The sequence below is a fragment of the Cheilinus undulatus genome, linkage group 7, assembly GCF_018320785.1.
Source record: "Cheilinus undulatus linkage group 7, ASM1832078v1, whole genome shotgun sequence".
Lineage (NCBI taxonomy): Eukaryota > Metazoa > Chordata > Actinopteri > Labriformes > Labridae > Cheilinus > Cheilinus undulatus.
Window position 1 is genome coordinate 20,452,643 of NC_054871.1, and position 12,691 is coordinate 20,465,333.

The 12,691-nt window shown below is 39.8% G+C and overlaps 1 protein-coding gene across 11 annotated transcripts in view; it reads left to right on the forward strand.

Annotated features, from left to right (window-relative positions):
- Positions 1–12,691, forward strand: part of ptprsa (protein tyrosine phosphatase receptor type Sa) — a 321,629-nt gene that overhangs the window by 195,789 nt on the left and 113,149 nt on the right. For all 11 annotated transcript variants that reach the window (XM_041791166.1, XM_041791171.1, XM_041791168.1 and 8 more), the window contains one exon: positions 1,478–1,666. In XM_041791166.1, coding sequence (XP_041647100.1) covers positions 1,478–1,666 — 189 coding nt within the window. The remainder of the gene's footprint in view (positions 1–1,477; positions 1,667–12,691) is intronic.

The window sequence follows — 12,691 nt, forward strand, 5'->3', positions numbered from 1 at the left end:
TAAAAGTGAATACATGTGAACTTGTAACCCCCTTTTTCCCACAGAAACATAAAATACAATGTAAGTGTACAAATAAAAGCTTAGCTTTGTCCTCAGCCAAAAAATGTGAAAAATGTAAGGCTTTGTGGGAACTTTATTAATAAATGTGCTTCCTTTAGTTGTCATTCTTTAAAAATGAAAAACTTCTCTTTTATGATTATGAGTCAAAAATGAATGATTTTGACGTAACTAACACTTAAACTTATTAGAGACTGCAGTCTTGGTTGTGTGAAGTGGATAATTTTAGCAGGAATGAATCATTATGTCCATTAAAAACAGACAGAATACACTAATTCAAGACTGTCTGATCATGAAACAACATATTGCCATAATTTAACTTAGTTCAAACTCCCCATTTGTCCCAGAGAACTCCATAATATCTGCAGAGTTGACATGTGGTCATTAGCTCTCAAGATGAACACTGACCTCTTCTGTGCCACTAACCAGCATCTTAGTCAGTCAATCTTCTCTGAGTTGCGACGTGGCCTTGGACTCGTGATGTGTATTACAGCTCCGGGTTCTTCCCCCTTGGCTCTCATCACTAAAGAATGAGTCACTGCCTTGGCTTCAGTCAGGGTAGAGGTCAAGCGATTTGACCCATGGGACTAATTTCCCCATGAGAGCGAGGAGTCTGCATTAGCAGAACAATGAACACAGTGCACATCACAGTGTCATCTGCTAACAGTGAAATAATTGCTCAGTCATGTGTGAAAATTAGCTGAAGTCTCTGTACAGATTATACAAGAGCTGGCATGTGGGATGGATCTCAATTTTGTGGAGCATTAACTGCAGTCGAAGGGACTTAAAGGGGAAAATACTCTGCTACTGTACCTTCAATTCCAATGTTTATATCCTTCCTTCAATTCCTCTAGTTGGTATGAAACCCTGGGCCAATGGGACTTGAATTATGTCTGAAGTACACTGCTGTCAAAAGTATGCAGAAATCTGTATTCACTTTGACTTTGAAGATTTTTATTCTTCGTTTTTTTGTTTAAAAAAAATTACATTGACCATGATTGATTTAAAAAATCAGTTAAAAAAAAGGGTAAAAAATCCAAGAGGGTGAATACTTTTTATAGACACTCTAAGTGTTGGTTTTTCAGAGATCATTTCTCTCTATTTTTCTGTTTTTATCTCTGCTAACTTCAGCCCAGTTGTTATCAGTTCTAGATCCCAATGTGTTGGCAAAAATGTGGTTAAGACAGAAGATACTCGTTTAAAGGTAATGCTGTAGTACGCTTACAAATAAAGGGGTTTCAAAATGTAATGCTGCCACTGTAAAAAGACTGAATCATCGCAGTGTTTTGAACTAGTCTGTGCTGGAACTGTACGGACTTAGATTTTCAAGAAACTAATATCAACTGGATCGTCTCCAGTCATGGCATTTGGTATTATAGATATCAAACTTATTTCTCATTTTTCTTTCTACTCTTCACAGAGGACCTACTCCCACCGGGCTTCCCTAACATCGACATGGGCCCTCAGCTCAAAGTGGTGGAGCGCACTCGAACAGCAACCATGCTCTGTGCTGCCAGTGGCAACCCCGACCCAGAAATCACCTGGTACAAAGACTTCCTTCCGATTGACCCCAGTGCAAGTAACGGGCGAATTAAACAGTTACGCTCAGGTAAGAAAATCTCAGACATTATACAATCACCCCTCTGCCTTGTATTAATCTAAGCACTTGTTTGATTTCCCAGGAAAATTTTGGCAATAATGCAATGTTTTTTTTTATGCTTTACAGCCAATAAGGCTGCAGCTTGCAGTCTTTATCTCCAACATTTATTTGCAAGTGAACATATCTATTACTGAAACATTTATTGAACAAACCAATCCACTTTCAGATGGAAAACTTGTTTTTATGTAGACTGTTTTGTAAACTTAAAGCTGGCAGATTTGATTATTCAAAAGTAGATTGAATTAAACAGACTGATCTCAGTGGCGTTAGGGTACTGTAAGAGATCAGAAAATCCTTTGGAATTTTCTGGTTGTGTAAGGCATTACATGGAAAAAGAAAAATAAGCTAAATGACAGATAAAGCACTATATTTTCCACTGAAAACTACAATAAATGTCATTTGGGCCAAGTCAACATGGTTGTTTATTTGTCATAAATCAAATAAATCAAGGAGATAATGCTTAATTTTCTAAGTTACAGCATGACAAGTATACTGTATTATGATATGAAGGTAGCCAAAGCCTTCTAACCTTGACGTTTCATCCATTAATTTGCTTCTGAATGACATGAAATAAATTACATTTAAAAGTGTAGCATTGCTGAATGAGGTCAAATGATTGCCAATATTTCAAAAGTGTGTCATTGTAGACAGTGAGTGCAAGGTCCACTAACAACTGACAAAACTCAGCAGTGGATGTGTTGTCCTGTTCCCATTGATTGCACCCCACTGAGAGGCCCACTAAAGCAAAGTCTAATTATATAGCTAATTAAGTATAGGCCCAGGAGTAGCCCTGGGCTACAAGGGGTAGATATTTTAGGTCGATGATTTGTCACCATTCGAACAATCCAATGACTCCCATTTGATTTGTTGCTGTAAAAGTAAATCAGCACAGACACTACTGAATAAAGAGAGTGTCGCCATTGAGTTCCTGCCCTCAGTTTTGGCCCTTGTGAGCTGTACACTCAAGGAAATCAATTTTGTCATCTTGTTCTTTTACCTTGCCAAATAAAAATACAGCATCACTGCAGCATCTAGACACACCTTGATTTTTAGAAATGTTTATATTTAGCTCTCTGATGCACTCCAGTGTTAAGGTGATACTTGACTTTAGGATTATAAAGCAAAAGCTTTTGTCAAAATGAGTATATGCTCTTTGAGTATAGCTCACTAAAAACTCCTCTTTTGGTCATAGCTGCTTGACAGCCTCCTCTTAGTTCGGTTGATTTGTGGGGCTTTGAATTAAAATGTTAGCCAAGACTTTAAGCTGAAATATTACGATAAAGGCTCTCCATGAGTTACTTTTAGAAAACAAGATGTTTTTAAATTCAGGCCCATATCATACACATCATGTCCAAGTAAAACCAAGTCATATTCCCTGCAATTTATTTGTAAAAATACAATTTTTAACGTCTGCATGCATCTGCAAACTGTTGTCCGGTTAACGATTATTTTACACAGGCTATCACTGGCCAATTAAATCAATGGCCTTTATCGGTTGGGCTTTAATGACGGCCTTAAAGAAATGGTGGAAGATATTTTATACTGACAAAATGACCAATTCATTATCCATCATTTTCTACAGTACTGGCCACCAACTTATCCAACAAAATGTATTAAAGGTCATATTTTGTCATCATTAGAAACATTTGAAATTTGTTTCTATGGTAGATTTGGCAACCGGTAGTTTCTTGTCTGTCACATCAATCATTTCTGAGGTTTCATATAATGAAAGGTCTATTGTGCTCAAAACATGTTACCGGATATTCTAGCCATATCTGATTCGGGAGTTTTAATCCTCTGAAGCTGATGGAAAAAGGACAGTTCTGCTTCCTGCCTGTTGTCTAAACTTTGTTTCATCCATGTATGTCTCTTTAAATGTCTGTGTGTCCTGTCTAACTGAAACCAACTGCTGTTTTGTTGTCTCTCTATTTGTATGTGTTTTGTCTGTGACTGTCTGAAACTCAGATGTGTCTCTATGCACATTTGCAAGTCTTCAACACATTTCATTCGGCAATGACCCATAACACAAGTTAAAAAAAAACACAATAAACCAAACATTAACATAAAACTTAGGAGTACTAGATAGACTATTTTCAGAAAAAATACTTCTAAATTACATTATAGATTACAGAGAGAGGTGGCCATCCCCTTTTCTGTATCTCATAGAAAAGATGCTAAATTACTTTGGTGGGACACATAATCCAACTAGACTGTAGATTCTTTAATTCTAACTCAACCTAAAATGAACTATGTTGTTCTCCCCCTCCACCCTTTTTTGTCATTTTCAGAAGCCTTTGGTAAGTGTCTTGCAAAGCCCAGCAAGCCCACCCACTCTCCTTGAAGCAGATGGCATATTTAAACTACTTTTCAAAATGCATGCCTCCCCTGCTCTCCCCACCCCCATGTCCTTTTTATGCCACTTATTCATTATGTTCAGTTTCTGTTTATCCTTAACTTTTACCTTTGTTCCCCCCAACTCCTTCTTATTCAAACTTTATCTTCTTTTCACCCCCTCAGACTGGAACAAATGCAGAAAGTTAAATCAAGGACAAGCAGCAGCATGAGTTGAGGATGGGGTGATTCAGTATCACGGTCCACCTTTAAGCAGTGCGGTTTTTATTTTTACAGCAACGTCTTGCTGGGCAGGTTTTTTTAAGGCAACATTCAGCCCCACATTAATTATAATATGCACAGTAAGACTTAAGTACTGTCCGGTTCAGCCATGTTATCTGGAATATTACAGCAAACTTAATGGACTATATGGGGTGATAAGTAACTTGTGGAAGGTTACCTTCAAAGTAACTGTTTCCTTATGTTATGTTCTCCTTGCCAAATTATCCAGACTTTTCTTTGCTGATGCCTCCTGTCATGCCATGTCATGGCTCTTTCTCTCTGCTGTGTTTGAAGACAGCAGGCTTTAAGGAAATAATTGGACTCTGTTTGAATCCAACACAATTATTCCTGCGCAGTCATGGCCTGTGGTATTTCTTATAGAATACGCTTTGATCCAGCAATACACTACTGGCTGTTTATTAAACCCTGCATACTATGTGAATGTTTCAACCTTGAAAATGGTTGCCTGTCCAAGAATATCAAGAAAGTGCTGATAGACTCAGAGAGTCTTGAATTCTTTCCTGTGCTGGCTACTGCAGGATCCTGGTGTGGTTGAACCCTCCAATTCCAAACCTGGGCTGGGTCGATCCTCTGGTCTTGACCAAATATTATCTCAGGAGAGCATTTTCATCTCTGAATTCAGCCCACATCCCCAAGGCTTACAAATCTCTTGAAAAGACTCTTTTGGCCATGCTATAGTTCAAGTGATAGTTACATTCAGCTACATTCTCAGTCCTCCTGACTTTTTGAACTACTTAAAAAAATATACACATCCATTTTGAGCTGGGTATATTTTACTTACCGTTCAGTTTATAGTTTGTGTGTATAAAGTTGTGCAGGAAAGGAAATTGCCTTGCCTCGTTTCAATACAAAGCCTCTTGTAACATGATGTAAGCCTTGAGGGCTTGCTTTTTTCATTAGCACTTTAGCTGGAAGGCTAATTCAGCAACAAGGCATGATTTAATCTGCGCAGAAAATGGTCTGCCTGCTCAAAACCCTGAGGCTGCCATCTTCTCATGTCCTCAGAGTAGCCATCTTGGGTGCTGGTTTTAGCATCAAGCTTTTGTTAGTTTTGTTTTATTAAGGATTAATTCACTTCCCCCCCCAGAAAAGCGATACTTCCTGGTAGCCATTCAGTTGGCTATTTTATAGCCTCTCCTGTTGACCACATTGCTTTTGCTGTTCCTGGAGGCTATGTGTTTGCTCTTTTGCTGCAGGCATACTCTAAATCTCAGGAGTTATCTTTGAGACTGATGGGTCCTCACCTATAGACAGTGGTTCAATAAAAACTCAAATTTTACCACCTTGACAGTGGCCCGGTGGGTTCTCAAGCCTGAGTCCAAAACAAACTCACAGTTTTTCCTCTGCAAACAGATCTTGCCCTTTTTATGTAGAAATTTCCATTCTATCTGCAACAGCTACATCTGAATAACAATTTGGATCAAGAAAATTAGGGCATAAAGGACTTGTTTGCTAGATTGCTGACTGGTTCCTCATGTGCCAGACCATGCTGATCTGGTGGGGCAGTGATATTTGCGTCGGGCTCCCCTGAGGAGCTCCTCCAGAGGTGTGGAGGGAACCTGACATTTCCCCTCAAGTCCCTGTGGCTGCAGACCCCAGGCCCTCACTACCTCGTCAGCCAGAAAAGATTAACCAGAGGCCAGAGGGACAGTGAGAGGAAAGGAGGGGTGCATATTCATAAAGATTAGAGTCCTTTTGAATGAAAAGTTTTAAAATCTTGACCTGACATTGGATGCCCCCTTAAACACAGTTTTACACTCTGCACATTCCAGTGCAAGTCCTGCAGTTAATTACATTTTTATGTCAAATTTGTGAGAGAAAATGCTCGCATCAAAGCTGCTCTGCATGTGGTTATCTCTGCAGATGTGGCAGGTTTTCACCTGAGACCTGCTGTGACACCACCAGGATCCTAGACGGATGTCTGTGCTGATGATAAGGTCAGCCAGACGCCCTCTGGAGGTTGGTCAAGCTTTGACACTCAGCCAATCACGCAACCCTGTCCATCTCACACGCAGATGGGCAACATCTCTGGCCAGACTGCCTCAGGCCAGACTACATCCTTCAATTTTATTTTTAATATATTCAGAGGGTTGTTCAACAAAACAGATGGGGTGTTCTGTGGAGCAAATAATACTGCATTTCATAATGTGACGAGGTCAGTGGCCTGTTTAGGTATATTGAGGTCATTGTCACTGTAAGCTGATCAACCACTGGCTGACCAAAGCTTAGAGGGGGAGCTTATGGCCATTGGGTTGCATGCTGTAATTCAGGTGGATTTTGCAGTGTAATTCAATAGAGGTTAGTTAAGATAAGATTTATTTTCATCTCTTCATGCTGCTCTGTAATTCAGAAAATACCAGTTCCATTGACTGAGGTCCCTCATTTCATTTTTTTTTCTGTCTTGAACAACCTCTGTTATGTTCCAGTCTTCATGATACTTTATTCTCTTTGTCCCTGTGTCCATTATAAAGTCCACATGTGATGGTCTCCCCTTGTATACACCTGCTTTATTAACCTTAACCTCAACCTAACCTTAACCTAACTTTGACTCTAACCTCAACTAACCTTAAACTAAAAAATCCCTTAACCCCCAACTAAAGTTCATCACAGCTAAAGCAAAAATAAACCAGCAGCTTCTGCAGCCTCTAATCAAACTCTAACTCTATAACAACATAACCCTCCCAGACCCCTATTGTTCTTATGTCTTGTGATTATCTGTGGAGTATGTGGTCTCTAAAAATCTTTTTAAATGATTAAAATGTCCCTGTTGTTTTGCCTGTTTTTGCAATGCCTAAGACTATCAAATGTGATGGATTGAATGCACTGTTTGGGTGTTATCCTTCAGATTTACATGAATTTTAAAAAATCTTGTCTCTGAAATTAGTGAACAGGAAAATTCCATGTGACCCTCAAAGACACTCCAGTGACCAATAATTTGGACATTTTTTAAAAAAGAGTAAATATGTTGATTAAGAAACTAATCGTGATTAAACAACACTGATAACTAAACAAAACAACCAATTGCTTCGAACACATAATTTTACTATCTCTTAGAAATATGTTTGACTGTTTTTCTACAATTATTGCCGTCTTTACAAGTTAAACCATTACCTCAGTGCAACACAGTGCCTTGTTTCTCTGACGGAGGAATTTGAATCCATGTAGGTTCATTGCAAACCAGGCAGAACTTCAAAATCAGTGAACACCTCCTACATGCTGGTATCACAATGGATGCCTCTGTGTTTAGAGCTGGAACAATGCAACCAGAGGGTATTTCAGAGAAAAGTTTCAACCCAAAATACCCAGCTAACTGTGCATCTCATTTACTGTAGAGGAAAGGGAAATTGCTGGCACCAACTAGAAATACTGGTAGGTAGGCAGGCATAGATATGTAGTGAACAGGAATCGGATCAGTTCATCAGTTGGCCTACACTCTAATGTATTGCCTCTGGTCATCCTGGGGTTTGGGTAGTGACCAACAGAGTCAGCTTGAAAAACAAGTGGATGGCACAAGTTTCCTCTTAAGGGGTAACAACTTGGAGCTTTGAGAAGATGCACTGTTCCCTCTCAATGTCACCTTGTGCCTAATGGGCACCTTCATGTATGGTCCTTTGGTTGTCCAAGACCTTGCTTTTTAGATTATATATACTTTTAAAATCAGAATGCCCTCACACAAAGAAAAGGAAAATGTTGCAAGCAATTGTATGGACTACCATGAATGGATGGATGGAACCTGTTTGCCCTGTTGCCACTGGTACCCTGATGAGGGTTTGTGTAAGTCCGGGGTTCTCAACTGTGACCCAGAGTGTGCCACTGAACTGTTCTGAGTTGGTCACTGTTTCAGTGTGCCTGTGCAAAAACATGTGGCAAAAAGTCTATGACTTCTGGAAGCCCTAAGCGGACAGGTGGATGCATGGATAGATGGATAGATGGATAGATGGATGGATGGATAGATGGATGCATGATGTTGTTTTGATGGTACAGCTAGTTAGTAGTAAGGCTTACCCATGTGGCCAGTCCTGCTGTGTTCAGCTCAGTGGGTAGTACATGTCCTTGACCCTCAGCTTTCTGCCTGCAGGCCATTTATGCTAAATAGGGTTCATCCTCTGGTTTGGCGTCACCCTGCTGGCAATCTCAGGGGATTGCCCAAGGCATGTTGTTGCCATGAGTCATCCTGAGATTTAGTGAGGGAGACTAAGGAAAAACAAGGAGAGAAACTGTAAGAAGGACTGAAAAAACTCAGAAAAAGGGAGACCCAGAGAATTAGGAAGAGGGGAAAATCATCAAGAAAAGCAGTTAGGAAGAACCATTTGACACCATTAAAAAGAGAAAGAGACAGAGGGACAAGCCTGTCCAATGCTTGACAGAGATGGGGTTCAAGTTAAGCTTCCTCCCTGACCCGTACCCAAAAATAAGCCAATTAGTTAGATATTTCATACATAACAACAACAGCTCAGACTTGTTCAAAACCCCACCAGCCACTGACTGGATCAGCTCAATATTTTACCATCCCTAATGGGACACTTGGCAAGCAGTCAGGCATGTAACACAATACATAGTCATAATAAACAAAGAATAGGGAAACATGCAATTCTCAGTGAGATTAAACAATGGAAAAAGCTAGGAGACTGTATGATTAGGAAGGAGGGTTAAGGCTTGGATAAAGAGGGAATCCGTCATTTAAGCTAGTTTCTGACTTGCAAGATGAACTAGAAGTTCAGTCTTTGATTTAACTTGCAGTTGCCCAAAGCGACAGCTGGAGTCTTTTCAGATGTGCCTCCTTTCCTCCCTCAGTAGGTTTGTTCCATACTAATGTAGGAAACAGGATAGAAAAGTGGTGCCCTTACTCGTTTTACTAACCTCTTTTTCTAGTTCAGCTGGCTGGAAAAGGGCATTTGCCACTTGTTTGACCTATGTCTTAAGGTTCAAATCTTGGCTGCTCTTTCTTATCACCCCGAGTTGCAGCTGTGATAAAACACATGCCAAGACCTCAAGTATTTTCAGCTCTTTTGATGAAGCATTGTGAGTCATCTCTTAAAATGTCAAAGGTACAAACGATCTTTATTCCTTTGTGATACCAGCAATGGGAGGTGTCATTTTTGTTCTTTTCTATGGAAAACAAATCCCTGAAACCTCCATTAAAGATCAGTTTGATAATCCAGAACCAGTGATCCATCTCTCAACTCAAATAACTTTTAACTATTTCTAACATTAACACTGAACTAAACTGATGTTGTGTCTTCCATTTTTGTGTCTCCTCCAGAGGGTACCCCAATTCGAGGTAAGCAGTTTAACCACCACAGTGAAAGAGTCAGGAATAGGAGACTTAAACTGATACTAAACCAGTCATAACCGCTCCTAACTCACCCAGCTGACTTGATACGCAGAGTATCCATTGGAATTTTCCTCCGTAAAATGACAAACCTTTCTATTTCCACTAACATTTACGTCTCATCTGTGTTTGGGTTCTATGTGCTGAGTACACACTGTGATGTGTTTCACCCGTTCCTTCTATCATCACTGATGTGCAGTTCTTCCACCTCTGTTGGTGTTATGTGTTTGTGCCTTCCCACTATCTCCCGCACATTATCAGTGTCAGAAATCTACTGAGCAGTTTAAATTATGTCGCTGGCTGGTTATGATACCAGATTGGGAAGCAGAGGGGAGGGATGGTGAGGGATTTTACGAGACGGTTGGTTTGCTTTATGCGTCTGACATTTAAATTGTTTGGACATGGATACAGGGATGGGAGGGTGGGGGATTGGTGATTGAATGCCGGGGATGGACAATGGTGGCCTCGCTTGTTGACAAGGCCAGGCTTTAAAAACTGTGTTCAAACTGATCCAAGCAGCCTCTTTCTGCTTTGATATCCTCAAAATCCTTCTGTTTACCAGCAGTGGAATAACCACATTGCATACTCATGGTGGGCCAGGGAAAGCAGCAGTTGGATTTAATCCCTTTCTTCTTGGTTTGTCTCCTACATAGCAACTAATAAAGGGAAAACTAGGGAGGTGGTTGAATATAATGGCTTCCTTTTAAGAAGAATAACCTCAGTACCATGCATACATCAGTTCTTATCATGTCAAAGGATTAAAAGGATATCAAGGAGAGAAAGGACTGACTTAGAGGCGAATGACTGCAACTCCAATTTGTGATACTTATTTATAATTCTTTCCTTGTTGTCAATGTTTTAACTTGTATTTGTCCTCCAGGTTTTGTCGCTGAAGCACATTGATTTGATTATTTATTTGTTAAATATAATTTTGTTTCACAGGCCGAGCAGGTAAGTGAATATCTTAGTTTGCCATGTATTCAAGGAAGCAGGATAAAATCTTTCACTTTCATATTCAAATTTTAGCAACCCCAAATGGTGCAATTAATTTCACAATCAAGTCCCCACGGTGAGATTGAGATCGTCCACCTTCAGCCATTTCATCTGAGCCACATGACAAATCTCCCATGCCCTCAAACATATTCATGAGCACCTGAGGTTTTAGAGTAAATTCAGACCCTTTCCTCCATCAAAGCCCTCACTCATGACCGGCATTGCCAAAACCCAGCCCTCCCTTTTCTGCTTTGTGTGAATAAGGTCTCATAAATCATATTGTGTTGAACAAAAGCAAGCGTGACTTATGAACTCTGCATTTGCATAATGAGATCAGCGGCCTGAAAAAGGCGATTTTTCACCACCGCTATAACCGCATACCAACACTGACTCGCCTTCAGGAGTCTATTCCACTTGTGTAGAGGGAAAATTAATATCCTTGGATTTGGAGAGTGATGCAAATGTTATTGAGATCAAGGAGTCTGGGAATGACACAAATGGTTTGTTTGCATGGTAGAATAAAGGAAGTGCATAAAGTTGTTCAGTGAAGTATGGCTACTCACAAGAAAGGGACCAGAAAAGTAATCAATTTTGACTTAGCCTTCTCGCTAACAATATGACCTGCCTTGAATTACATTTGTGATCTATAACTTCCTTGGCCATACGAGTTGACTGCCAACATAGATTACCATAATTATGATGTTAAGCAAATGCTCTGATGTGCCGTGTCGAGGTGATTCTTCCTTTGTGAGGCCATCAGATTTAAAGCAGCCTTTGTGTAAAAAGCTCTGGCCCCACATTGACAGAAGATAACATTGCTGAGCTAACACTGCAAAGAATGGGACCCCCTATTACTACTTCAATTTCTAACCATGTTGGCATGAGCTAAGAAAGGCACACAAATTGAAACAGTGACATGCTACACCAATATGTTGTTTAAATAGTAGTGATGTTCCAATGTGACTTTTTTTCTCTTCTGGTTAAAGGCACTCTTAAATTTCATTTAACTGACTAGTCAACCACAAGTAACAGTCAAATTCATCAAAGGGCTGTTTTGCCAGTGGATATAGGATGTGAGGTATGCTGAGTATAGTGTGGCTAAAGTTAGCAGCTGGTTAATATGATTAATGTAGTTGCTTATCTCTTTAATTGAGTGGTGATATACGAGTTAAAATCACAACACCTTACATACAAATTAATTTCCATTTTCTAGTTCAAAATACTGCTATAAAACACTGTTCCTAAGAGATGCTAACAGCTACGCTTCTCATCTTTATGTCTGGCAGAGAGCTGGTGGAAAGCTCTTGCAGGAAGGCATCAGCTATTAACAGAAGCTACAGCGTCTACTAGTGGCAAGTGGCTTTGTTACAGTTTTTGCAGCATTTGCCCAGGATTCAGGCCTGTGTTTATAAAACACAAGATTGATAATGAGTTTAACTGACTCGTAAATCTTGCAGTGGTCAATTTTATCTGTGAATTTACCTGTTTAGTTGGGTAACTTTGCGCATCCCTAATAAATGGTAAATGTTCATCAGCTCTAAGGTAAAGTTAGTAACAGTAAGCTGCTCTTGCTGACTTTGGTTGAGTATCCAATACGGTTGATATGGAGTACAGCGTGGTATGGCTGGGTATGATAGACTCAAGGGATGTAACATTTTCAAAATCTCACAGTATTATAATAGAAAGAAAAACAACAAATGAAGACTCAGAATAAAAGTGAAGCCCGCATTTATTAATCAGCAATGGCACTTTAAGACAATACATATATTAAATATTGCAGAATGTACAAAAAGGTGCTGTAGGTTACTAGTATTCCCTATCACGTGTCACCACAGTCTGGTAGTGTCTGCATATTGCATTCTTTTCGTCCGTCACTTTTTCTCCTTTTTCATTCCTTGACACCAGGAAACCAAAATTTTTTACACACATCAGGTTTAAATTTCACTTGAGTTCCCACAATCTCACTTCATTCTTCATTGCCCCTCGTTGCATCCACCATTTTTGCACAGTTAGAT